Here is a 25,771-nt window from a genome sequence, read left to right as displayed (position 1 = left end):
GGTCAGGGTGTGATTTGGGTGGGCATTCTATGTTCATTTTCTATGTTTTGTATTTCTTTGTGTTTGGCCGGGTGTGGTTCTCAATCAGAGGCAGCCGTCTATCGTTGTCTCTGATTGAGAACCATACTTAGGAAGCTTTTCCCCACCGATGCTTTGTGGGTAGTTATTTTCTGTTTTGTGTTTCTGCACCTGATAGGACTGTTTCGGTTTTTGTTCATTCTCTTTGTTATTTTTGTTATTAGTGTTCAGTTGTAATAAAAAGCATGAACACTTACCACGCTGCGCTTTGGTCCGATCCTTCTCATTCCGACCACGAACGTTACAGGTAGGGCCTTTCATTTAGTGTAAAGAGCTGATCTGAGCAATATTCTGCCTTCAACATTCTGCCTTTTGTATCAGCATGGTTTAGATTTAAATCATCAGTATTTACACAAAAGCACTGTCTGAATATTCCTATGTATGCATTATGAAAAACCTACAATTACTCAACTCAATGCATTTACGCTAAAGGGAATGTTTATGTTGACACGCATTCAGTAGAAAAACATACTGTATGGCTCTTGTTTATTTAGGAATTGTTATTTCTGCTGGTTTTTGTGTAGCAGTGCTAACTGTTTTGAGTAATTGCCCATATACAGTACCAGTCCAAAGTTTGGACACACCTACTCATTAAAGGGTTTTTCTTTATTTTTTTACTATTTTCTAAATTGCAGAATACTTGTGAAGACATCAAAACTACTTTGCACACTCATTCTCTCAACTAGCTTCATGAGGTAGTTACCTGGAATGCATTTCAATTAACAGGTGTGCCTTGTGAAAAGTTCATTTGTGGAATTTCTTCCCTTCTTAATGTGTTTGAGCCAATCAGTTCTGTTGTGACAAGGTAGGGGTGGTATACAGTGGCTCCCGCGTGGCGCAGCGGTCTAAGGCACTGCATCTCAGTGTTTGAGGCGTCACTACAGACATCCTGGTTTGAATCCAGGCTGTATCACAACCGGCCGTAGTTGGGAGTCCCATAGGGTGGCGCACAATTGGCCCAGCATCATCTGGGTTTGGCCGGTGAAGGCTGTCATTGTAAATAAGAATTTGTTCTTAACTGACTTGCCTAGTTAAATAAAGGTTAAATACGGAAGATAGCCCTATTTGGTAAAAGACCAAGTCCCTATTATGGGAAGAATAGCTCACATAAGTTAAGAGAAACAACAGTCCATCATTACTTTAAGACATGAAGGTCAGCCAATGAGGAAAATGTCAAGAACTTTGAAAGTTTCTTCAAGTGCAGTCACAAAAAACATCAAGCACTATGATGAAACTGGCTCTCATGAGGACCACCACAGGAAAGGAAGACCCAGAGTTACCTCTGCTGCAGAGGATAAGTTCATTAGAGTTAGGAGCCTCAGAAATTGCAGCCCAAATAAATGCTTCACAGAGTTCAAGTAACAGACACATCTCAACATCAACAGTTCAGAAGAGACTATGTAAATCAGGCCTTCATGGTCAAATTGCTGCAAAGAAACAACTACTAAAGGACACCAATAAGAAGATACTTGGCCTCCCGGGTGGCGCAGTGGTCTAAGGCCTACAATTACTATTTAGACAGAGACTCTGGGTTCGAGCCCAGGCTCTGTCGCAGTCGGCCGCGACCGGGAGGTCCATGGGGCGACGCACAATTGGCCTAGTGCCGTCTGGATTAGGGAGGGTTTGGCCGGTAGGGATATCCTTGTCTCATCGTGCACTAGCAACTCCTGTGGCGGGCCGGGAGCAGTGCACGCTGACCAGGTCGCTTGGTGTACGGTGTTTCCTCCGACACGCTACAACTCCCGAGCCCGTACGGGAGTTGTAGCGATGAGACAAGACAGTAACTACCAACAATTGGATACCACGAAAAAGGGGGTAAAAAAGAAGAGACTTGCTTGGGTCAAGAAATCTGTCCTTCAGTCTGATGAGTCCGATATTGAAATGTTTGGTTCCAACCACCGTGTCTTTGTGAGACGCAGAGTAGATAAACGGATTATCTCCGCATGTGTGGCTCCCACCATGAAGCATAGAGGTGTGGGTGCTTTTCTGTTGACACTGTCAGTGATTTATTTTGAATTCAAGGCTCACTTAACCAGCATGGCTACCACAGCATTCTGCAGCGATACGCCATCCAATCTGGTTTGCGCTTAGTGGGACTATCATTTGTTTTTCAACAGGACAATTACCCAAAACACACCTACAGACTATGTAATGGCTATTTGACTAAGAAGGAGAGTGATGGAATGCTGTATCAGATGACCTGGCCTCCACAGTCACCCAACCTCAACCCAATTGAGATGGTTTGGGATGAGTTGGACCGCAGAGTGAAGGAAAAGAAGCCAACAAGTGCTCAGCATATGTGGAAATTCCTTCAAGACTGTTGGAAAAGCATTCCAGGTGAAGCTGGTTGAGCGAATGCCAAGAGTCTGCAAAGCTGTCATCATGGCAAAGGGTGGCTACTTTGAAGAATCTCAAATATCTCAAAACCACATTTTTTTTGGTTACTACTGTCACGTTCTGACCATAGTTCTTTTGTGTTTTCTTTGTTTTAGTGTTGGTCAGGACGTGAGCTGGGTGGGAATTCTATGTTGTGTGTCTAGTTTGTCCATTTCTATGTATGGCCTGATATGGTTCTCAATCAGAGGCAGGTGTTAGTCATTGTCTCTGATTGGGAACCATATTTAGGTAGCTTGTTTTGTGTTGGGGTTTGTGGGTGGTTGTCTTCTGTCTGTGTTCATTGCACCAGATAGGACTGTTTTCGGTTTTGCCACATTTGTTATTTTGTATTGTGTTCATGTTTAGTTGTTTATTATTAAAACATGGACACTAACTACGCTGCGTCTTGGTCCGATCCCTGCTACACCTCCTCTTCAGACGAAGAGGAGGAAGGCTGCCGTTACAACTACATGATTCTATATGTGTTATTTCATAGTTTAGATGATATCACTATTATTATACAATGTAAAAAAAACGAAATGACGAAAAACCCTTGAGTAGGTGTGTCCAAAATGTTACTGGTACTGTATGTTAGATTTTTGTTTCCATGTATTTTTTGAGCTACACCATGTGTTAGAAAGAGAAAAGAGAGAGAGGGAGATGGAGGAAAAGCGCAAACAAAAAAGTTTGTGAATTTGAATGCTCATGAATGTGTCCATGTAACTGATAAAATGCAATAAATCCAATCTGACTTCCTATCAGGGAAACACTGAGGTCTCAGGAGAATAACACTGGACAGTTTTCACTGTTTTTCCTCGTCTATATGATCACATTTACATGTTATCTATCGTTGTATCAAGGCAGCGTGTAAAATTTTGCTGGACATTTCTTGCAAACCGTGCGACTATAGAGTTTGGATCCCTGACTTGAGAACCCAGTGTTGCTTGGATCATCTTTTTAACATATACTGAAGAGGAGAAAAAATGGTTAGACCATTAATGCTGCTGCTGCAGTATTTCATACATCACAAACACTCACAACGGAAAGGAGTGAACCATCTATTCCTTTATATATTGACAAAGTCCTGGCTGGCAGCAGTGTTGGCCAGGCATTTCTGGTGTTTGGCGACAGAGCTGTTTAATGACGTTTTTGTATAGTGTTCCTTGTTGTTTTAGTTTTCACTGCATGCCAGCGATGCGAGGAAAAGGGAGGGATGGAGAGGGGTACAGGAGGGGTAAAAAGAGGAAGAGAGAAGCAGAGGAGAATGTAAAACAGCAGAGCCCCCCAGGTCAGAACCTCATCCATTCTCCAGAGAGAGAACAAAGCCCTGAGAGAGAGAGGCAGAAGGAGAGGAGCAGGAATTAAAGCAAAGACAACACAGCTGTGTGTGTGTGTGTGTGTGTGTGTGTGTGTGTGTGTGTGTGTGTGTGTGTGTGTGTGTGTGTGTGTGTGTGTGTGTGTGTGTGTGTGTGTGTGTGTGTGTGTGTGTGTGTGTGTGTGTGTGTGTGTGTGTGTGTGTGTGTGTGTAGTTGTGCATGAGTGCGAATTATGTGTGTGGGTCCATACTTGCATGCTAAGAGGGTGGGGTGAATGCGCATAATATGTGTGTGTGAGAGCTTGAGTGTTAGTATGGAGAGGGGATAAGTGTGTTATGGAATCAGGAGGTACACCAACTGAAGGACCTGCTTGGATACTGGTACATTTTGGCACAGAGGTCTGTTCTCTATGAGGATATCCCTGGGCATCAACATTATGAGGTAGGGGGGTGGCAGAAACAGGTAGCCACCCCTCCTCTGGAATAGTAACATAACCAACTGACTTAGTTAGTTTTGTATTTTCTTGAGATTGATGGAAGTGGTGAAATAGTGTTATTAATAGCCCACATTATTTAGTTTTAATGTGAAGTGTGTGTCCCCGTGATGCATGCATGTGTGTGTATGTGTGCGACTATTCATGTGTGTTAGTGAGTGCATGCATGCGTGTGTGCTCTATTGTCCCCCTATTCAATAGCATCCCAGTGAGGTTGATATTGTTGAGTGTTGCCACGCAGCAGAGGGAGGCTGGGTTGTGTGTTTTGTGTTCATACAGGTTCCATGCTGGGGGGCATGCTCTCCCTGTAGACCCACACAACACTGAGCAAACACAGGCTATTATAATAGACGGAAACCTGTCAACGCGCTCAGTCAGTTGGTTAATTGTTTTTGTGAGGAGGCCTAGTGATGCTCTTTTACATTTGACCAGTGAGCCTGGACTCAGAGACAGTGTTATGACGTTGCAGCAATGTCATAGTAAATGCTAATATTCAAAGCTGTGAGAAGAAACACCACAACACCTTTCTATTCCGCAAGGTCTTTGCTTTAAACTGTGGATTGAAAACAAGGTCATGTCAGTCTGTTAGGAACAATCTCAGCAAGAACATTTCACTTCTATTTAATGTATTTGTGAACATACAGTGCCTTCAGAAGGTATTTAGATCCCTTGACTTATGTCACATTTTGTTGTGTTACAGCCTGAATTCAACAAATTCACCCGTCTGCACACAATACGACATAGGGAAAACATGTTTGCATCCTATTTCCTTTGATCATCCTTGAGATGTCACTATATGATTGGAGTCCACCTGGGGCCAATTCAATTGTTTGGACATGATTTAGAAAGAAACACACCTGTCTATATAAGGTCCCACAGCTGACTGTGCATGTCAGAGCAGAAACTATACCATGAAGTCCAAGGAACTCTCTGAGATATAATTGTGATTAGGCATATTATCTGGGGAAGGGTAGAAAACAATTTCTGGCATTGAAAGTTTCTAAGAGCACAGTGGTCTCCATCATTGGGAAATTGAAAAAATATGGAACCACCTCAGACTCTGCCTAGAGCTGTCCGTCCGACCAAACTGAACAACCAGGCAAGAAGGGCCTTGGTCAGGGAGGTGAATAACCCATTGACCACTCTGACAGAACTACAGAGTTCCTTGGCTGAGATGGGAGAACCTGCCAGAAGGACAACAGTCTCTATAACACCTCACCAATCTGGAATTTATGGGAGAGTGGCCAGAAGGAAGCCACTCCTGGGAAAAAGGCACATGGCAGTGTAACAGTACTGCTTTCGTCCCTCTCCTCTCCCCAACCTGGGGGTCAATGTAAATTGTCCGGTGACGATTTTTATGAATTGTTCAGCAGTCTAATGGTTTGGGGGAAGAAGCTGTTAAGGAGCCTTTTGGTCCTAGACTTGGCGCTCCGGTACCGCTTGCTGTGCGGTAGCAGAGAAAACAGTCTATAACTTGGCGACTGTAGTCGCTGACAATTTTATGGGCTTTCCTCTGACACTGCCTATTATATAGGTCCTGGAAGGCAGGAAGCTTGGCCCCAGTGATATACTGGGCCGTTCGCACTACCCTCTGTAGCGCCTTACGGTCAGATGCAGAGCAGTTGCCATACCAGGCGGTGATGCAACTGGTCAGGATGCTCTCGATGGTGCAGCTGTAGAACCTTTTGAGGATCTGGGGGCCCATGCAAAATCTTTTCAGTCTCCTGAGGGGGAAAAGGTTTTGTCGTGCCATCTTCACAACTGTCTTGGTATGTTTGTACCATGATAGTTCGTTGGTGATGTAGACACCAAGGAACTTGACACTCTCGACCTGCTCCACTACAGCCCCATCGATGTTAATGGGGGCCTGTCCGGCCCGCATATTCATGTAGTCCACGATCAGCTCCTTTTTCTTGCTCACATTGAGGGAGAGGTTGTTGTCCTGGCACCACACTGCCAGGTCTTTGACCTCCTCCATATAGGCCGTCTCATCGTTGTCGGTGATAAGGCCTACCCCTGTTTTGTCATCAGCAAACTTAATGATGGTGTTGGAGTCGTGTTTGGCCATGCAGTCGTGGGTGAACATGGAATACAGGAGGGGACTAAGTACACACACCTGAGGGGCTCCAGTGTTAAGGATCAGCGTGGCAGAAGTGTTGTTGCCTACTCTTACCACCTGGGGGCGGCCCGTCGAAGTCCAGGATCCAGTTGCAGAGGGAGGTGTTTAATCCCAGAGTCCTTAGCTTAGTGATGAGCTTCGTGGGCACTATGGTGTTGAAAGCTGAGCTGTAGTCGATGAACAGCATTCTCACATAGGTGTTCCTTTTGTCCAGGTGAGAAAGGGCGGTGTGGAGTGCGATTGAGATTGTGTCATCTGTGGATCTGTGGCCTTTCTGTGGTCTTTCAAAGCACGTCATGGCTACCGACATGAGTGCCATGGGGCGGTCATCACTTAGGCAGGTTACCTTCGCTTCCTTGGGCACAGGGACTATGGTTGTCTGCTTGAAACATGTAGGTATTACAGACTCGGTCAGGGAGAGGTTGAAAATATCAGTGGAGACACTTGACAGTTGGTCCGCGCATGCTTTGAGTCTACGTCCTGGTAATCCATCTGGCCCAGCGGCTTTGTGAATGTTGGCCTGTTTAAAGGTTTTGTTCACATCGGCTACCGAGAATGTTACCACACAGTCATCCAGAACAGCTGGTGCTCTAATGCATGCTTCAGTGTTGCTTGCCTTGAAGCGAGCATAAAATGCATTTTGCTCGTCTGGTAGGCTTGCGGCACTGGGCAGCTCGCGTCTGTGTTTCCCTTTGTAGTCCGTAATAGTTTTCAAGCCCTGCCATATCTGACGAGCGTCAGAGCCGGTGTAGTAGGATTCAATCTTAATCCTGTATTGAGACTTTGCTTGTTTGATGGTTCGTCTGAAGGCATAGCGGGATTTTTTACAAGAGTCCGGATTAGTCTCCCACTCCTTGAAAGCGGCAGCTCTAGCCTTTAGCTCGATGAGGATGTTGCCTGTAATCCATGGCTTCTGGTTGGGATATGTACGTACAGTCACTGTGGGGACAATGTCATCGATTCACTTATTGATGAAGCCGATAACTGAGGTGGTGTATTCCTCAATGCCATTGGAATATGTTCCGGGATTCATCCAGTCTGTGCTAGCAAAACAGTCCTGTAGTGTAGCATCCATCTCATCTGACCACTTCTGTATTGAGCGAGTCACTGGTACTTCCTGCTTTAGTTTTTGCTTGTAAGCAGGAATCAGGAAGACAGAACTATGGTCAGATTTGCCAAATGGAGGGTGGGGGAGAGCTTTGTATGCATCTCTGTGTGTGGAGTAAAGGTGGTCTAGGATTTTTTCCCCCCCTGGTTGCACATGTGACATGCTGGTAATAATGTTGTAAAACTGATTTAAGTTTGCCTGCATTAAAGTCCACGGCCACTAGGAGCGCCGCTTCTGGGTGAACATTTTCTTGTTTGCTTATGGACTTATAGAGTTGGTTGAGAGCAGTCTTAGTGCCAGCTTCGCTTTGTGGTGGTAAATAGATGGCTACGAATAATACAGATGAGAACTCTCTGGGTAGATAGTGTTGTCGACAGCTTATCATAAGGTACTCTACCTCAGGCGAGCAATACCTCAAGACTTTTTTAATACTAGACATCGCGCACCAGCTGTTATTGACAAAAAGACACACACCCCCACCCCTCGTCTTACCAGAGGTAGCGTCTCTGTTCTGCCGGTGCATGGAAAATCCCGCCAGCTCTATTGTCCGTTTCTTCATTCAGCCACGTCTCGGTGAAACATAAGATGTTACAGTTTTATTGTCCCGTTGGTAGATTAATCTTAATAGTAGGTCATCAATTTTATTTTCTAACGATTGCACGTTAGGAATGGGAATGGAAGGCATTGAGAGTTTACTCGCTCGCCTCTTTATTCTCAGAAGGATCCCTTATCTGCGTCCCCTTTTCCGGTGTATTTTCTTCATGCAAATGCATGGATCTGGGTCTGTTCCAGTGAAAGCAGGATATCCTTCTCGTCGGACTCGTTAAAGGAAAAAGTTTATTTCTGTCCGCGGTGAGTAATCACTTTTCTGATGTCCAGAAGTTATTTTCGATCATAATGTTGCTGCTACCGTCTCTTATGTACACAATAAGTTAAAAAAAATAAGTTACACAAAACGCAAAAAAAATTACAAAATTGCACCATTGGTTGGGAGAATGTAAAACGTCAGCCATGTTCTTCGGCGCCATCTTTTACTTGTCCTGAAGCCACTCCTACGTTGTCTTGGCTGTGTGTTCAGGGTCGTTGTCCTGTTGGAAAGTGAACCTTCGCTCCAGTCTGAGGTCCTGAGCGCTTTGGAGCAGGTTTTCATTGATTATCTTTATACTTTGCTTCCTTCATCTTTGACTCGATCCTGCTTAGTCTCCCAGTCCCTGCCGCTGAAAAACATCCCCACAGCATGTTTCTGCCACCACTTTGCTTCCCCGTAGGGATGGTGCCAGGTTTCCTCCAGACGTGACACTTGACATTATGGCCAAAGAGTTCAATCTTGGTTTCATCAGACCAGAGAATCTTGTTTCTCATGGTCTGAGAGTCCTTTTGGCAAACTGGAAGCGGGCCGTTGTGTGCCTTTTACTGAGGAGTGGCTTCCGTCTGGCCACTCTACCATAATGGCCTGATTAGTGGAGTGCTGCAGAGATGGTTGTACTTCTAAAATGTTCTCCTAGCCACAGAGGAACTCTGGAGCTCTGGCAGAGTGACCAGCGGGTTCTTGGTCACCTCCCTGACCTCCCTCAATTGCTCAGTTTTGCCGGGTGGCCAGCTCTAGGAAGAGTCTTGGCGGTTCCAAATTTCTTCCGTTTAAGAATGATGGAGGCCACTGTGTTCTTGGGGACCTTCAATGTTGCAGAAATGTTTTGGTACCCTTCCCCAGATCTGTGCCTTGACACAATCCTGTCTCTGAATTCTACAGACAATTCCTTTGACCTCGTGGCTTGGTTTTTTCTGTGACATGTCAACTGTGGGACCTTATATTGACAAGTGTGTGCCTTTCCAAATCATGTCCAGTCAAATTTACCACAGGAGGACTCCAATCAAGTTTTAGAAACATCTCAAGGATGACCACTGAAAACAGGATGCACCTGAGCTCAACTTCGAGTCTCCTAGCAAAAGGTCTGAATACTTACGTAAATAAGGTATTTCAGTTTTTACTTTGTAATACATTTGCAAAAATTTCTAAAAACATGTTTTTGCTTTGTCATTGTGGGTTATTGTGTGTGTAGATTGATGAGAAAAAAATAGATATTTAATACATTTTAGAATAAGGCTGTAACGTATTCTTTTTTGAAAAAGTCAAGGGGTCTTGAATACTTCCCAAATGCACTGTATCTCTCCACAAAACCCTAAGCCCTTATAGAGTAAGGGAAACAACTAGTTCAAGGTTTCAGAGTGATTGATGCCACCGATTGAAATGTCACTAGCGCGCACACCTCTAACAAGCTAGCCATTTCCCACCAGTTACAACAGCACGCCTGGAGTTTTCAAAAAGGCACGTAAAAGACTCTGAGAGCAGAAGGCAAAAGATTCTTTGGCAAAAGATTCTTTGATTCTTTTTTCTTTTTGGCCTGAATGCAAAGCGCTATGTCTGGAGAAACCCAGACAAAGCTCTTCACCCATCTAACACTATCCCTACCGTGAAGCATGGAGGTGACAACATCATGCTATGGGGATGCTTTATAACGGCAGGGACTGGTAGACTGGTGAGGATAGAGGGAACAACGAATGGAGCCAAATACAGGCAATCTTTGATGAGAACCTGTTTCAGAGTGAGAACGATCTTAGACTGGGGGCGAAGATTTGCGTTCCAACAGAACAATGACCCCAAGCACACAGAAATAGCAACATTGGAATGGCTTCAGAACAAGAATGTGAAAGTCATTGAGTGGCTCAGCTAAGAGCCCAGACTTGATTCTCATAGAAAGTCTCTGGAAAAACTTGAAGATTGCTGTTCACCGCATCTCCCCATCTAACTTAATAGAGCTTGAGAAAATCTTCAAAGAAGAATGGGAGAAAATCCCGAAATCCAGATGTGCAAAGCTGAACTACAGACATATCTAGTACGACTCAAAGCTGTAGTCACAGTCAAAGGTGCTTCTACAAAGTATTGAGTCAGGGGTGTGAATACTTATGTAAATGAGATATTTCTGTATTTCATTTTCAAAACATTTGCAAACATGTTTTCATTTTGTCATAATGGGGTATTTATTGTGTGTAGATAGGTGAGAGAGAAAAAATCTAATCCATTTTGAATTCAGGCTGTAACAACAAAATGTGGAATAAGTAATGGGGTATGAATACTTTCTGAAAGCACTGTATATGTAATTAACAGTTTCCATGACAAACTCTGTGGGGGTTTCATTTGTAATAAGTCAGAGGTGTACTTATGTTATCAAGTCAATATGAAACAAGTATAAATGTAGCAAATGAAGCATGAAGCTATCATTTAGAGGAAATTGTACTAAATTGAAATTGTACTAAATTAATAAATCAGATTATTAGAAAATACACCACCAAGTCTACGTTGTCTGGAATCAATCTCATGAGCACTTTGTTATTTGACTGTTCAACACACACTTTTTTATTTTTTTATTATTTTCAATGACGGTCTTGTTCAGGGGAAGAACGACAGATTTTTTACCTTGTCAGCTCGGGGATTCGATCTTGCAACCTTTCGGTTACTAGTCCAACGCTCTAACCACTAGGCTACCTGCCGCCAAATAATCTCTGTCTCCTCATCCAGTCTTTAAACTCTCTCTTCTCCTTAACCTCTGCCCCGCTCCATTCCCCCTGCTTTGTCTGGTTGGTGAGGGAGCGTTGTCCCCGGGCCCCTGGCTCAGGCCCAGGCCCATTAGCCCCAGACTGGCAGCCATGTGTTTATCAGCAGAGATTATTACACTGTGGCAATGACACCGCTCTAATGAAGGGAGCCCAAACTTGTCATTGTACGGAAGAGCACCCTGTAATGCCTCTGCTTTTGTGTGTGAGAGAGAGAGAGTGTCTCTGTGAGAGATACAGTTGAGAGATGAAGAGAGAGGGAGGGAGAGAGAGAGTGAGAGACCGAGATAATCCTGATGACAATACATCACAGAGTTTCTCACTTGTCAATATTACATGTTTTGTAATTGTCATAGCATAGCTACCAGATTGTAGCAGTTTGTATGTTACGTAATGTTTCGTTCTGGTCTCATCTCTGTGTCTGTCAGGTGGAGTGAGGGAGCTGCGACAGCAGCAGAGTGCCCCGTGCTACAGTGAAAAGGAGGTGAAGAACACAGGGTAGAGCCATGGCAGGATGGGGCCTCCTTCTCCTCCTCCTCCTGTGGGTGGTCTCCCTGGCCCAGGGCTCGTCCTTGCTCTCTGGTCAGCGCCACCGGACCCGTCTGCAGAGGGACCGTCAAGCACGCAACAACGTCCGACCCAACATAATCATCATCCTCACCGATGACCAGGACATCGAACTGGGTAAGACACAGCAGGGTGTGTGTGTGTGCGCGCGTGCATGCATTCTCCATTTGCCCATTCAAAGTCAAGCACCCCATGACCAACTCCATTATTGCCATGGAGTGAGTGGCCTATGGTATCCATTGTCTGAGTGCCAAATCCTGGCCATCTCCCTACCCGTTTAAGCCTTTAAACTGCATATTAGTCTGGAGTGTCAGTATAATGGCCTCGCTGACACCCCTTGTCCCACTCTGATTGGTGAGAAAACCTCCATTGAAAACCAGGAATTTATGGTTGAGCATCTGTTCCACTAAATAATCGGCATCAGCCTGAAATGCCTTTAGTACACATGAATTAAAATGGGCGACACATCACAGAAAATATTTACTCTTATAAAGTTGCTGCTTCCACTAGTGGAGCCTCTAAGTCCAAAGGCTTGGTTATTTTGATTAAAATGAATTTAACTTTAGTTATTGAAAAGACTAGCAAGGACATTTCAGGCCACTTAGCACATCTATATATGGCAAGAAAGTAGCATTTGTGTCTATCTATAAACCCACTGTTTTTGAGGACAGCTTTTTCCCTGGGCTTACCAAAGAATTGTTAGCACTTTCAGAGTATGAATTGGTTTTAGGGGCAGTGTGGCAGACCAGGGGGTTTGGTCAAGACGTTTTACACAGATCAGACACGGACAGAATATGATTAGCTCGGGTTCAAGGGTGTTTATTAAATAATAAATCAAAAGAAAAGGATAGGTCTCCCCCATGAGAGCCTCTCCGGGATACCGTCTTCTGGGCTCTGGGTCTGCTGTATCCTGTCGGGCACACAAACGCAACTCCCTCGTCTTAGCTCGGGCACCGTCTCCAACTACACGGAAGTTACCTTACTTCCCCCAGTCCTCCCTGTGTGCTGCCCTTCTGGCAGCTTTATGGGGCTTGTACAGCTGGTCAGCAATCAGCCCTTGATTACTCACCAACTCCCCAATCACCCACAATTAGTTGGTGAGGGCGTAGAGCCCGTCGAGACCTGGCACGTCCAGCAGATGAAGCCATCGCCTTGTGATGTACAGTGGGGCAAAAAAGTATTTAGTCAGCCACCAATTGTGCAAGTTCTCCCACTTAAAAAGAGGAGAGAGGCCTGTAATTTTCATCATAGGTACACTTCAACTATGACAGACAAAATGAGAAAAAAAATCCAGAAAATCACATTGTAGGATTTTTTATGAATTTATTTGCAAATTATGGTGGAAAATAAGTATTTGGTCAATAACAAAAGTTTATCTCAATACTTTGTTATATACCCTTTGTTGGCAATGACAGAAGTCTTCACAAGGTTTTCACACACTGTTGCTGGTATTTTGGCCCATTCCTCCATGCAGATCTCCTCTAGAGCAGTGATGTTTTGGGGCTGTTGCTGGGCAACACAGACTTTCAACTCCCTCCAAAGATTTTCTATGGGGTTGAGATCTGGAGACTGGCTAGGCCACTCCAGGACCTTGAAATGTTTCTTACGAAGCCACTCCTTCGTTGCCCGGGCGGTGTGTTTGGGATCATTGTCATGCTGAAAGACCCAGCCACGTTTCATCTTCAATGCCCTTGCTGATGGAAGGAGGTTTTCACTCAAAATCTCACGATACATGGCCCCATTCATTCTTTCCTTTACACTGATCAGTCGTCCTGGTCCCTTTGCAGAAAAACAGCCCCAAAGCATGATGTTTCCACCCCCATGCTTCACAGTAGGTATGGTGTTCTTTGGATGCAACTCAGCATTCTTTGTCCTCCAAACACGACGAGTTGAGTTTTTACCAAAAAGTTCTATTTTGGTTTCATCTGACCATATGACATTCTCCCAATCTTCTTCTGGATCATCCAAATGCTCTCTAGCAAACATCAGACGGGCCTGGACATGTACTGGCTTAAGCAGGGGGACACGTCTGGCACTGCAGGATTTGAGTCCCTGGCGGCGTAGTGTGTTACTGATGGTAGGCTCTGTTACTTTGGTCCCAGCTCTCTGCAGGTCATTCACTAGGTCCCCCCGTGTGGTTCTGGGATTTTTGCTCACCGTTCTTGTGATCATTTTGACCCCACGGGGTGAGATCTTGCGTGGAGCCCCAGATCGAGGGAAATTATCAGTGGTCTTGTATGTCTTCCATTTCCTAATAATTGCTCCCACAGTTGATTTCTTCAAACCAAGCTGCTTACCTATTGCAGATTCAGTCTTCCCAGCCTGGTGCAGGTCTACAATTTTGTTTCTGGTGTCCTTTGACAGCTCTTTGGTCTTGGCCATAGTGGAGTTTGGAGTGTGACTGTTTGAGGTTGTGGACAGGTGTCTTTTATACTGATAACAAGTTCAAACAGGTGCCATTAATACAGGTAACGAGTGGAGGACAGAGGAGCCTCTTAAAGAAGAAGTTACAGGTCTGTGAGAGCCAGAAATCTTGCTTGTTTGTAGGTGACCAAATACTTATTTTCCACCATAATTTGCAAATAAATTCATTAAAAATCCTACAATGTGATTTTCTGGATTTTTTTTCTCATTTTGTCTGTCATAGTTGAAGTGTACCTATGATGAAAATTACAGGCCTCTCTCATCTTTTTAAGTGGGAGAACTTGCACAATTGGTGGCTGACTAAATACTTTTTTGCCCCACTGTATGTATTCATTTGGAGCTGGTCTGATTAATTAATTGATTACATTTATTGAGCATGGAAGCCAGTGGCTTTAAAATAAAAATCATATTTATTTTTCCAGAATATTTTGTTTTTACAGAGATAAAGGTTTGCTTCATGTGGCCATATTGTTAGCAGTATGAGAATAGTTTTTCTCATGTCTATAAAGAAGAAGTGAAGTGTGACTGGCAGACATAATGTAAAGGAGCATCTTGCTTACATCTAATTAGGCTAATTGATGTAGAAATATTTGATTGCTGAAAAAGAAAGAGTCATTACAACAAGAAGGAGCTCAATAAAATGCAAAATTCAAAGCTGTGACAAATGTGTTTTAGAAAAATTGAAAAACAAATACAGTTGAGTGATTGATTGATTAAAACAAATGTCTCTTCATTTACACTCTTACTTTCACCTTACTATACCTTCTATTATTACTTTCATCATGGAAAAACAAGTGCAAACTTTGCACCTGGTGCGTAAATCAGGCGCCAAGTAAGCTGCGGAATCCTTTTTTAAAAGTCTGTTCTGTGCACTGCATACAATATATCACACACATGCCTGTGCTGCACAATACACATAATCCTACACCATTTTACTCATTCACTTGTGTGGAAGAAAGAGCAGTGAAAGTCTCCAATGCACAGTATAACATTCCAGGTTATTGGTACTGTCATGACAGGAACAACGTTTTTTGGCATTTATAGTGAAAACATGTAGTTGTATTTATTTATATTTTTACACACAGTTATTGCATTTTGCACACAGTCAACTGATTTGATAGACAAATAATTGGAATACAAAAAGTAAATATAACTGCGAGCAGCAATGAATGGGGTTCACAGGATGACGGAAAGGACACAACACCAGTTGCATAACAAAGCAAGCACTCTATCATGTAGGAACTCATTGTCTTACGTCAGATCGCGACGCTCATCCCTCAACCGATCTGTCTTGTAGGACATGGAACACATCTAAAACAAAAATTGATTTTGCTCATCCGCCTAACACTAGTTCCTAATTCTGAAAATCACTCCGCTCTCGGTAGCTATAGATGCACCTGATATTATGGCAATCCAAACCATGCTCCAGCTAGCAGCAAAGTGCAAGCTTGTTTCAGTGGTCATATGTGACTCCACCTGGATTCGGTCTTATGTAGCAAAATTTGAAATTGTGTTTTTTACATTGGAGACTCAGAGCTACAAAAGGGTATATCATACACTGCATTTGAGGAACAATGTGGAAGTAATTCTGCTTTGAAAGTTGATCAACTTTAAACTTACTTTTGAGAAAATGGCCTTTGAATATTTTGGTATCTAGTGAAGAGCTCATCTTTGTCTACACCCATTCAGGATTGTTCACACCCTCTTAGACAGTAAATCATGCAGCGCCTTGTGTCACAAACGCAGATTTTAGAGAAACAACAAATGTCGGTACATATAAGTATCTTATATCGGCTGAAAGCTTAAATTCTTCTTAATATAACTGCACTGTCCAATTTACAGTAGCTATTATTGTGAAAAAATGCCATGCTATTGTTTGAGGAGAGCTCCTAACAACAAAACACTTTTTTCACTGCGGTAGGTTTGATCAATTCACCTCTGAAGGTGAAATGTGTACTTCCATTCTGAAATATTGCTTTGATTTATCATCCAAAGGGTCCCAGAGATAACATGAAGTGTCGTTTTGTTAGATAAAATCATTTTTCCTATCTTAAAAAGGTCCATATAGCATGCACGATTAATTTTATATTTCCACTCGTTCAATTTGCAAAGAAGAGAATCTGTGAAAATCTAACCCAAAACATTGTTTCAACCAGTCAAATCAAGTTCGTACATATTCCTCAGAGATCCTAAAACGTAACCAGACTTCACTATATCATTAGGGGTGTAGTATAACCTATAGGACACCAAATGAGGTCATAGCACGCCGATGACGCGGGCGGTCTTCACTTGAACAACTCTAACTTTATGAAATAAGCGCCAATCGGGGTCAAACAAAGCTAGCTAGATAGCCAATGAGCTGGGCTTTACGGGAGTATCTGGAAACCCTGTATCTGTCGTAAAATGTAGCTACTAACCTTGTGCAACAGCATGCCTTTTCCTTTTGGACAAAAATTATAAGAATATTCAGAGTTATGAAGTTATGAAAACTGGTTGTTTTGCAAATGTTGAACTTATAATATGGCTACTAATACTGGAAAAGCTAAATCAAAGTCCAAGTATACAGATTTGACGATATTCTTACAGAAAAATGTAATATGAATGCAAATGTCTCCTTCACGATTTGCCCAAATATACCTGGGTGACTTAACACTGGCCCGGATGCCATTCCATCTGAACTGTTACCACATTTTTGGGGCATTAATCTCTCTACTGCCAAAGAAAGGGAAAGATCACACAGATTGTCGTCTGATATCTTTAAATTATTCGGACAAAATGTTGTTCAAAAATGTTGGCGTTACGGATGGCAAAGTATTTGTGTTAGGATAAGTTCATTCACATAGAGCAGTCAGGTTTTATGAAAGGTTGAAGCTGACAATGTCCATCGATGAATGCGTGTAATACATGAAACACTGTCTCTAGATGCCGAGAAGACTTTTGACAGGCTTGAATGGTAGTACTTGTGGGCTGTCTTGGAGAAATCTGGTTTGGGAAAGAATTTTACCGATATGGTTTGTGTGTTAACCCTGTTGCTATGGTGTCTAGTGATGTCATACACTCAGGTCCATTCCCTATTTTTTGGAGATGTAGACAAGGGGACGGCCTCTCCACAACGTTACTCAGAGCCTTTAGCACAACATCTAAGGCAGAATGTAATTGCTTTTCCTATACTGATTACATCTTCCTCTCATATCATATCACTACATGCAGATGATATTTTCCTATATATGACAGATATTCAGAATTCAATCTCATCTTTATTATCCGTATTTGAAGAATTCAAAAGATAAAATGGACAAAATCAGCATTAATGTTGCTTAATGAAGCAGTTTCCAGAAAGTTTCCCTTCCCTCAACAATTCCTATAAAAACACAGTTCACTTATTTGGTTATTAGTATACAAACATCTATGCATGGTCTGGTGAAGTATAATTATGAGAACATTTACTAGGATGTTGAATGAGATTTAACCGTTTGGGAGAAGTTGCCTGCTTCTTTACAAACTAGGGTCACTTCCATAAAGATGAATGTGTTGCCATGTATTAGATTCCTGAGCATAACAATCCCACTCCCTCCACCAGTGGGCTATTGGGGAATGATTGATAAATGCATACATAAATACCTTTGGAATGGCAAACATCCAAAGATTAGGCTGGAGGTGTTAAAACGACAGAAGTGTTATGGTGGACTTGCATTACCAAATTGTTTTATTTACCACCAGTATTTCCAGTTACGCCCACTTAGATCATGGTTTGATCAGTCTCTTGGAGAACTATTGAGGAAGAACGTGTTTCAGCTATTAGATTGCAGGATGTGTTATTTTCTGGTATATCTAATAAGAAATGCATGTTGTATTTTGGTCCTATTATTTCTAATACAATATAGAATTTTAGGAAGGTTGAGAAGTGTGTAGGTGGTAACTGGAAATGGCATCTCCATACACATAACAAGTCTATTACTTCCGGTAATAAACATTTTGAGTCGAGAGCCTGGTCTGCAAAAGGCGTCAATAATCTAGGGGCTATATTCAATTCAAACGGTCTCCTTAGTTTTCAGGAACTCCGTCTTTGTTTTGATTTGCCAGGGTCGTCATTCTTTCTAAACTCAGCAAAAAAGAAACATCTATTTTTCAGGACCCTTTCTTTCAAAGATAATTCGTAAAAATCCAAATAACTTCACAGATCTTCATTGTAAACACTGTTTCCCAGGCTTGTTCAATGAACCATAAACAATTAATGAACATGCACCTGTGGAACGGTTGTTAAGACACTAACAGCTTAGACGGTAGGCAACTAAGGTCACAGTTATGAAAATTTAGGACACTAAAGAGGCCTTTCAACTGACTCTGAAAAACACCAAAAGAAAGATGCTCAGGGTCCCTGCTCATCTGCGTGAACGTGCCTTAGGCATGCTGCAAGGAGGCATGAAGACTGCAGATGTGGCCAGGGCAATAAATTGCCATTTCCGTACTGTGAGACGCCTAAGACAGCGCTACAGGGAGACAGGACAGACAGCTGCCCAGGATCGGTACATCCGTACATCACACCTGCGGGACAGGTACAGGATGGCAACAACAACTGCCCGAGTTACACCAGGAACGCACAATCCCTCCGTCAGTGTTCAGATTGTCCGCAATAGGCTGAGAGAGGCTGGACTGAGGGCTTGTAGGCCTGTTGTAAGGCAGGTCCTCACCAAACATCACCGGCAACAATGTCGCTTATGGGTACAAACCCACCGTCGCTGGACCAGACAGGCCTGGCAAAAATTGCTCTTCACTGGCGAGTCGCGGTTTTGTCTAACCATGGGTGATGGTTGGATTCGCATTTATCGTCGAAGGAATGAGCGTTACACCGAGGCCTGTACTCTGGAGCGGGATCGATTTGGAGGTAGAGGGTCCGTCATGGTCTGGGGCGGTGTGTCACAGCATCATCGGACTGAGCTTGTTGTCATTGCAGGCAATCTCAACGCTGTGCGTTACAGGGAAGACCTCCTCCCTCATGTGGTACCCTTCCTGCAGGCTCATCCTAACATGACCCTCCAGCATGACAATGCCACCAGCCATACTGCTCATTCTGTGTGTGATTTCCTGCAAGACAGGAATATTGTGTTCTGCCATGGCCAGCAAAGAGCCCGGATCTCAATCCCATTGAGCAAGTCTGGGACCTGTTGGATCGGAGGGTGAGGGCTTGTGCCATTCCCCCCAGAAATGTCTGTGAACTTGTAGGTGCCTTGGTGGAAGAGTGGGGTAACATCTCACAACAAGAACTGGCAAATCCGGTGCAGTCCATGAGGAGGAGATGCACTGCAGTACTTAATGCAGCTGGTGGTCACACCAGATACTGAATGTTACTTTGGATTTTGACCCCCCCCTTTGTTCAGGGACATATTATTCCAATTCTGTTAGTCACATGTCTGTGGAACTTGTTCAGTTTATGTCTCAGTTGTTCATATCTCAGACTGCGGTCAGCGCTTCGTACCTATGGAGTTCTATATCTTAGACTGCGGTAAGTGCTTCGTACCTATGGGGTTCTATATCTTAGTCTGCGCTTCGTCCCTATGGGGTTCTATATCTCAGACTACAGTCAGTTCTTCGTACCTATGGAGTTCTATATCTTAGTCTGCGCTTCGTACCTATGGGGTTCTATATCTCAGACTACAGTCAGTGCTTCATACCTATGGGGTTCTATATCTGACTACAGTCAGTGCTTCATACCTATGGGGTTCTATATCTCAGACTACAGTCAGTGCTTCATACCTATGGGGTTCTATATCTGACTACAGTCAGTGCTTCATACCTATGGGGTTCTATATCTCAGACTACAGTCAGTGCTTCATACCTATGGGGTTCTATATCTGACTACAGTCAGTGCTTCATACCTATGGGGTTCTATATCTGACTACAGTCAGTGCTTCATACCTATGGGGTTCTATATCTGACTACAGTCAGTGCTTCATACCTATGGGGTTCTATATCTGACTACAGTCAGTGCTTCATACCTATGGGGTTCTATATCTCAGACTACAGTCAGTGCTTCGTGCCTATGGGGTTCTATATCTGACTACAGTCAGTGCTTCGTGCCTATGGGGTTCTATATCTGACTACAGTCAGTGCTTCATACCTATGGGGTTCTATATCTGACTACAGTCAGTGCTTCATACCTATGGGGTTCTATATCTGACTACAGTCAGTGCTTCATACCTATGGGGTTCTATATCTGACTACAGTCAGTGCTTCATACCTATGGGGTTCTATATCTGACTACAGTCAGTGCTTCATACCTATGGGGTTCTATATCTGACTACAGTCAGTGCTTCATACCTATGGGGTTCTATATCTGACTACAGTCAGTGCTTCATACCTATGGGGTTCTATATCTGACTACAGTCAGTGCTTCGTCCCTATGGGGTTCTATATCTGACTACAGTCAGTGCTTCATACCTATGGGGTTCTATATCTCAGACTACAGTCAGTGCTTCATACCTATGGGGTTCTATATCTGACTACAGTCAGTGCTTCGTCCCTATGGGGTTCTATATCTTAGACTGCGGTCAGCGCTTCGTGCCTATGGGGTTCTATATCTCAGACTACAGTCAGTGCTTCATACCTATGGGATTCTATATCTTAGACTGCGGTCTGCGCTTCGTGAATATGGGGTCCCACGGGGTACAACTTTGGGAAGCCACCTGGTGATAGAGTGGATTTTTACATTCCCATCCAGAGGTTCTGTCTGCTATTTACTCTCATCTTCAACTATTAAAGCAGAAAGATCTATCAATGGTTAAAGCATGGGTCAATTATTTGGCTGTCGATGATGAGGCTATTGACTGGGAGAATGTCTGGGAGAATATATTTAATCAAAGAACTCATCAAAGAACCCAAACCATAAATTCTCATTTTAAACTTTGTCATAGATCATACTGGACACCACTTGTAAGATTTCATGCAAAACAGGCTCAAAGCCCATACTGTGACATATGTAATCTCAATACACTTGGCACATACAAACATATGATATGGGATTGTCCTGAGGTTTATGAGTTTTGGAGGAAAGTGTTGTCTATTCTCTCTGACATGGTTGATAAAACTGTACCCCTTGAACCAATTCTGCTGTTGCTTAACGATGATACAGGTATGCAGCTTAATGAGAACCAGCAAAAGTTTTGGCTGTCTGGGTTGACTGCTGTGAAAAAACTTGTTGTTCAGCGCTGGTTGCCACCACATTACCTTCATATAAGGAAATGGCAAGCATACTTTCATAACGTAATTATGTTGGAATTTATCCACTGCCCGTATGAATAAAGACAGTCCTTGCACTTTGGAACATGGAAAGTAGCTGTCTCAGAAATCTCTAAACTGTTGGATATGATGTAGGTGTGTGGTGTAAAATGCTTACTTGATAGTGTTTTATTTGCAAATTACTTTGCTGTGTATATTCTAGTGTAGGGCGTGTTTAAAAAAAAAAAAAAGTATTAATTATTATTTAGATTTTTATATAAATGTTTTATATATTATGGGTTGTCCAAGGTTGAGGATAGGGTGGGGCTGCCAGAGGAATAGGTGGTCTGTTCACTCTCTCTCTCTCTCTCCCTCTCTCGCATCCCTCACCCCATCCATCTTTTTGCCTCTCTTCCCCTCAATCTCCTCTTCCCCCTCTCTTTCTCCTCCAGGCTCAATGCAGGCCATGAATAAGACACGGCGTATCATGGAGCAGGGAGGCACCCATTTCTCTAATGCCTTCTCCACCACTCCCATGTGCTGCCCGTCACGCTCCTCTATTCTGACAGGGAAGTACGTTCACAACCACCACACCTTCACCAACAACGAGAACTGTTCCTCACCCTCCTGGCAGGCCCACCATGAGCCTCACACCTTCGCTGTGCACCTTAACAACTCAGGGTACAGGACGGGTGAGTGTGAGCTGTGCACACACACACACACACACACACACACACACACACACACACACACACACACACACACACACACACACACACACACACACACACACACACACACACACACACACACACACACACACACACACACACACACACACACTTTATTGCAAAGAGAATCACTTTGTACTTATCACCCCCCCTCCCCCAATGTCCTAGCGTTATTTGGGAAGTACCTGAATGAGTACAACGGCTCCTATGTGCCCCCTGGCTGGAGGGAGTGGGTAGCACTGGTGAAGAACTCTCGCTTCTACAACTACACTCTGTGCAGGAACAGCGTGCGGGAGAAGCATGGCAGCCAATATCCAAAGGTTTCATCCTGTTTCAGTTTTCAGTCACACATTGGAGTAACCTACTCAGATCATAATTTAATCATCCAATTTCATGATTATAATACTGTTATAAGACAGTATAGTAAACAGATTATTCTGAATCTAAATATTGTTATAAGGAAGCTGTTATGACAAGCTCTATTTCTCTATTCACATTCATCTTTCCCCTTCTGGGAGGAAGTAATATTACAGTTCAGATCCTCATGGTCAGGTGATTCTTGCTTCCACAGGACTATCTCACAGACATCATCACCAATGACAGCATCAACTACTTCCGCTTGTCCAAGAGGATGTACCCCCACCGACCAGTGATGATGGTCCTGAGCCACGCTGCCCCCCATGGGCCGGAGGACTCAGCACCACAGTACAGCACTGCCTTCCCCAATGCCTCGCAGCACATGTAAGAGTATATTGTACACACACACACACACACACACACACACACACACACACACACACACACACACACACACACACACACACACACACACACACACACACACACACACACACACACACTCATTTGACAGAAGATGCAGTGTGGTAGTGCACTAAGTGGAGATTTGCCTCAGTAACGATCCTTACAAATTGCATCATTTAGACTGGCATTGGTAAAGAGGTTCATGATAGATAGGCATCCATAGATTATGATAACATACTATGGGTCCCGGCCTTTGTCTGCTTGGCACAGTACCCCCGAAGATAAGCGCTTGGCCCTGAATGTTTCTCTTATGCTCTGGAGCTAATGTCACGTCTTCCATTGGCCCTGGGAGAGACATACAGTACCAGTCAAAAGTTTGGACACACCTACTCATTCAAGGATTTTTCTTTATTTGTACTATTTTCTACATTGTAGAATAATAGTGAAGACATCAAAACTATGAAATAACATATATGGAATCATGCAGTAACAAAAAAAGTGTAAAAAAAATTGAAATATATTTTATATTTTACATTCTTCAAAGTAATGGCCATTTGCCTTGATGACAGCTTTGTGCACTCTTGGCATTCTCTCAACCAGCTTCATGAGTAATGCTTTAACAAGGAGTTCCCATATATGCTGAGCACTTGTTGGCTGCTTTTCCTTCACTCTGCGATCCAACTCATCCCAAACCATCACACTTTGGTTGAGGTCAGGTGACTGTGGAGGCCAGGTCATCTGATGCAGCGCTCCATCACTCTCCTTCTTAGTCAAATAACCCTTTCACACCCTGGAGGTGTGTTGGGTCATTGTCCTGTTGAAAAACAAATGATAGTCCCACTAGGTGCAAACCAAATGGCATGGTGTATTGCTGCAAAATGCTGTGGTAGCCATGCTGGTTAAGTGTGCTTTGAATTCTAAAAATCACTGACAGTGTCACCAGCAAAGCACCCTCACACCATCACACCTCCTCCTCCATGCTTCACTGTGGGAACCACACATGCCGAGATCATCCGTTCACCTCCTCTGCGTCTCACAAAGACACGGTGGTCGGAACCATACATTTCAAAATCGGACTCATCAGACAGAAGGACAGATTTCCACCGGTCTAATGTCCATTGCTCGTGTTTCTTGGCCCAAGTAAGTCTCTTCTTCTTATTGGTATCCTTTAGTAGTGATTTCTTTGCAGCAATTCGACCATGAAGGCCTGATTCACACAGTCTCCTCTGAACAGTTGATGTTGAGATGTGTCTGTTGCTTGAACTCTTGTGAAGCATTTATTTGGGCTGCAATTTCTGAGGCTGGTAACTCTAATGAACTTATCCTCTGCAGCAGAGGTAACTCTGGGTCTTCCTTTCCTGTGGTGGTCCTCATGAGAGCCAGTTTCATCATAGCGCTTGATGGTTTTTGCAACTGCACTTGAAGAAACTTTCAAAGTTCTTGAAATTTTCCAAATTGAATGACTTTCATGTCTTAAAGTAATGATGGATTGTCGTTTCTCTTAACTTATTTGAGCTGTTCTTGCCATAATATTGACTTGGTCTTTTAAAAAATAGGGCTATCTTCTGTATACCACCCCTACCTTGTCACAACACAACTGATTAGCTCAAATGCAATAAGAAGGAAAGAAATTCCACAAATTAACTTTTAAGAAGGCACACCTGTTAATTGAAATGCATTCCAGGTGAATACCTCATGAAGCTGGTTGAGAGAATGCCAAGAGTGTGCAAAGCTGTCATCGAGGCAAAGGGTGGCTACTTTGAAGAATCTCATCTCAAATATATCTTGATTTAACACTTTTTTTGTTACTACATGAGTCCATATGTGTTACTTCATTGTTTTGATTTCTTCACTATTATTCTACAATGTAGAAAATAGTACAAATAAAGAAACCCTTGAATGAGTAGGTGTGTCCAAACTTTTGACTGATACTGTAAATGGAGGCAGTAATGCGCCTGTGTCTTTGGTTGAATGTTCTCTCCTGTAAGAGTGAATTACATAAGCATCATTAAAGTACTGAACAAAGACTTTACACAGTGAATTCGTTCAGCCCAGGCTGTTTTCATGTCAACTTTTAATTGCTTTTTCTCATGAATTTACACACATTCCCACGATGTGAGCTTGTAGATGATCTCACTTTCCCTTCAATATGGAGGGAGAGAAAATGGCTCCCCTCTTACTCCAGCCCTCCTGAAAAAGCTTTTCCTCATCCACATTGCAGACACTTATCTTCAAATCACATTTTATTGGTCACATACACGTGTTTAGCAGATGTTATTGCGTCTGTAGCGAAACATTTCACAACATATACCCAATACACACAAATCTAAGTAAAGAAATGTAATTAAGAATATATGGATGAGCATAGACTAAGATACAGTATATAAATATGAGATGAGTAATGCAAAATATGTAAACATTAAAGTGACTAGTGTTCCATTTATTAAAGTGACCAGTGATTTCAAGTCTATGTATATAGGCAGCAGCCTCTAATGTACATTAACAGTCTGATGGCCTTGAAATAGAGAGACTGAAAAACATATTCTATCTCAGCTTTGATGCACCTGTACTGACCTCGCCTTCTGGATGATAGCGGGGTGAACAGGCAGTTGCTCGGGTGGTTGTTGTCCTTGATGATCTTTTTGACCTTCCTGTGACATCGGGTGCTGTAGGTGTCCTGGAAGGCAGGTAGTTTGCCCCCGGTGATGCATTGGGCAGACCGCACCACCCTCTGAAGAGCCCTGCGGTTGCGGGCAGTGCAGTTGCCGTACCCTCTTGTTGTCAGGGCCTTGTGCTCCAAGGCCAAAAACGATTAACCTTTTACAAGTCAAATCGATATGCTGTAAATGTTAAATATGCCCTGCCTCCAAAACTTCATTAGATATTTAGCAGTTTGTTTATTTTGTAATCATTAAGGTTCCATCTGTCCCTGAGTAAATATTGATTAAACTGTCCTCTCCGTGTTAGTTG

The 25,771-nt window shown here is 43.2% G+C and overlaps 1 protein-coding gene across 1 annotated transcript in view; it reads left to right on the top strand.

The window, feature by feature from the left end:
* Nucleotides 1-11,608: 11,608 nt before the first annotated feature.
* Nucleotides 11,609-25,771, top strand: part of LOC120020724 (extracellular sulfatase Sulf-2-like) — a 23,566-nt gene continuing 9,403 nt past the window's right edge. The window contains exons 1-4 of the mRNA XM_038964454.1: nt 11,609-11,786; nt 21,761-22,000; nt 22,208-22,359; nt 22,611-22,780. Of these exons, the coding sequence (XP_038820382.1) occupies nt 11,609-11,786; nt 21,761-22,000; nt 22,208-22,359; nt 22,611-22,780 (740 nt within the window). The remainder of the gene's footprint in view (nt 11,787-21,760; nt 22,001-22,207; nt 22,360-22,610; nt 22,781-25,771) is intronic.

The sequence above is a fragment of the Salvelinus namaycush genome, chromosome 2 (assembly GCF_016432855.1).
Source record: "Salvelinus namaycush isolate Seneca chromosome 2, SaNama_1.0, whole genome shotgun sequence".
Classification (NCBI taxonomy): domain Eukaryota; kingdom Metazoa; phylum Chordata; class Actinopteri; order Salmoniformes; family Salmonidae; genus Salvelinus; species Salvelinus namaycush.
Note: the sequence above shows the minus strand (reverse complement) of the source record. Positions and strands in the feature narration are given on the sequence as shown.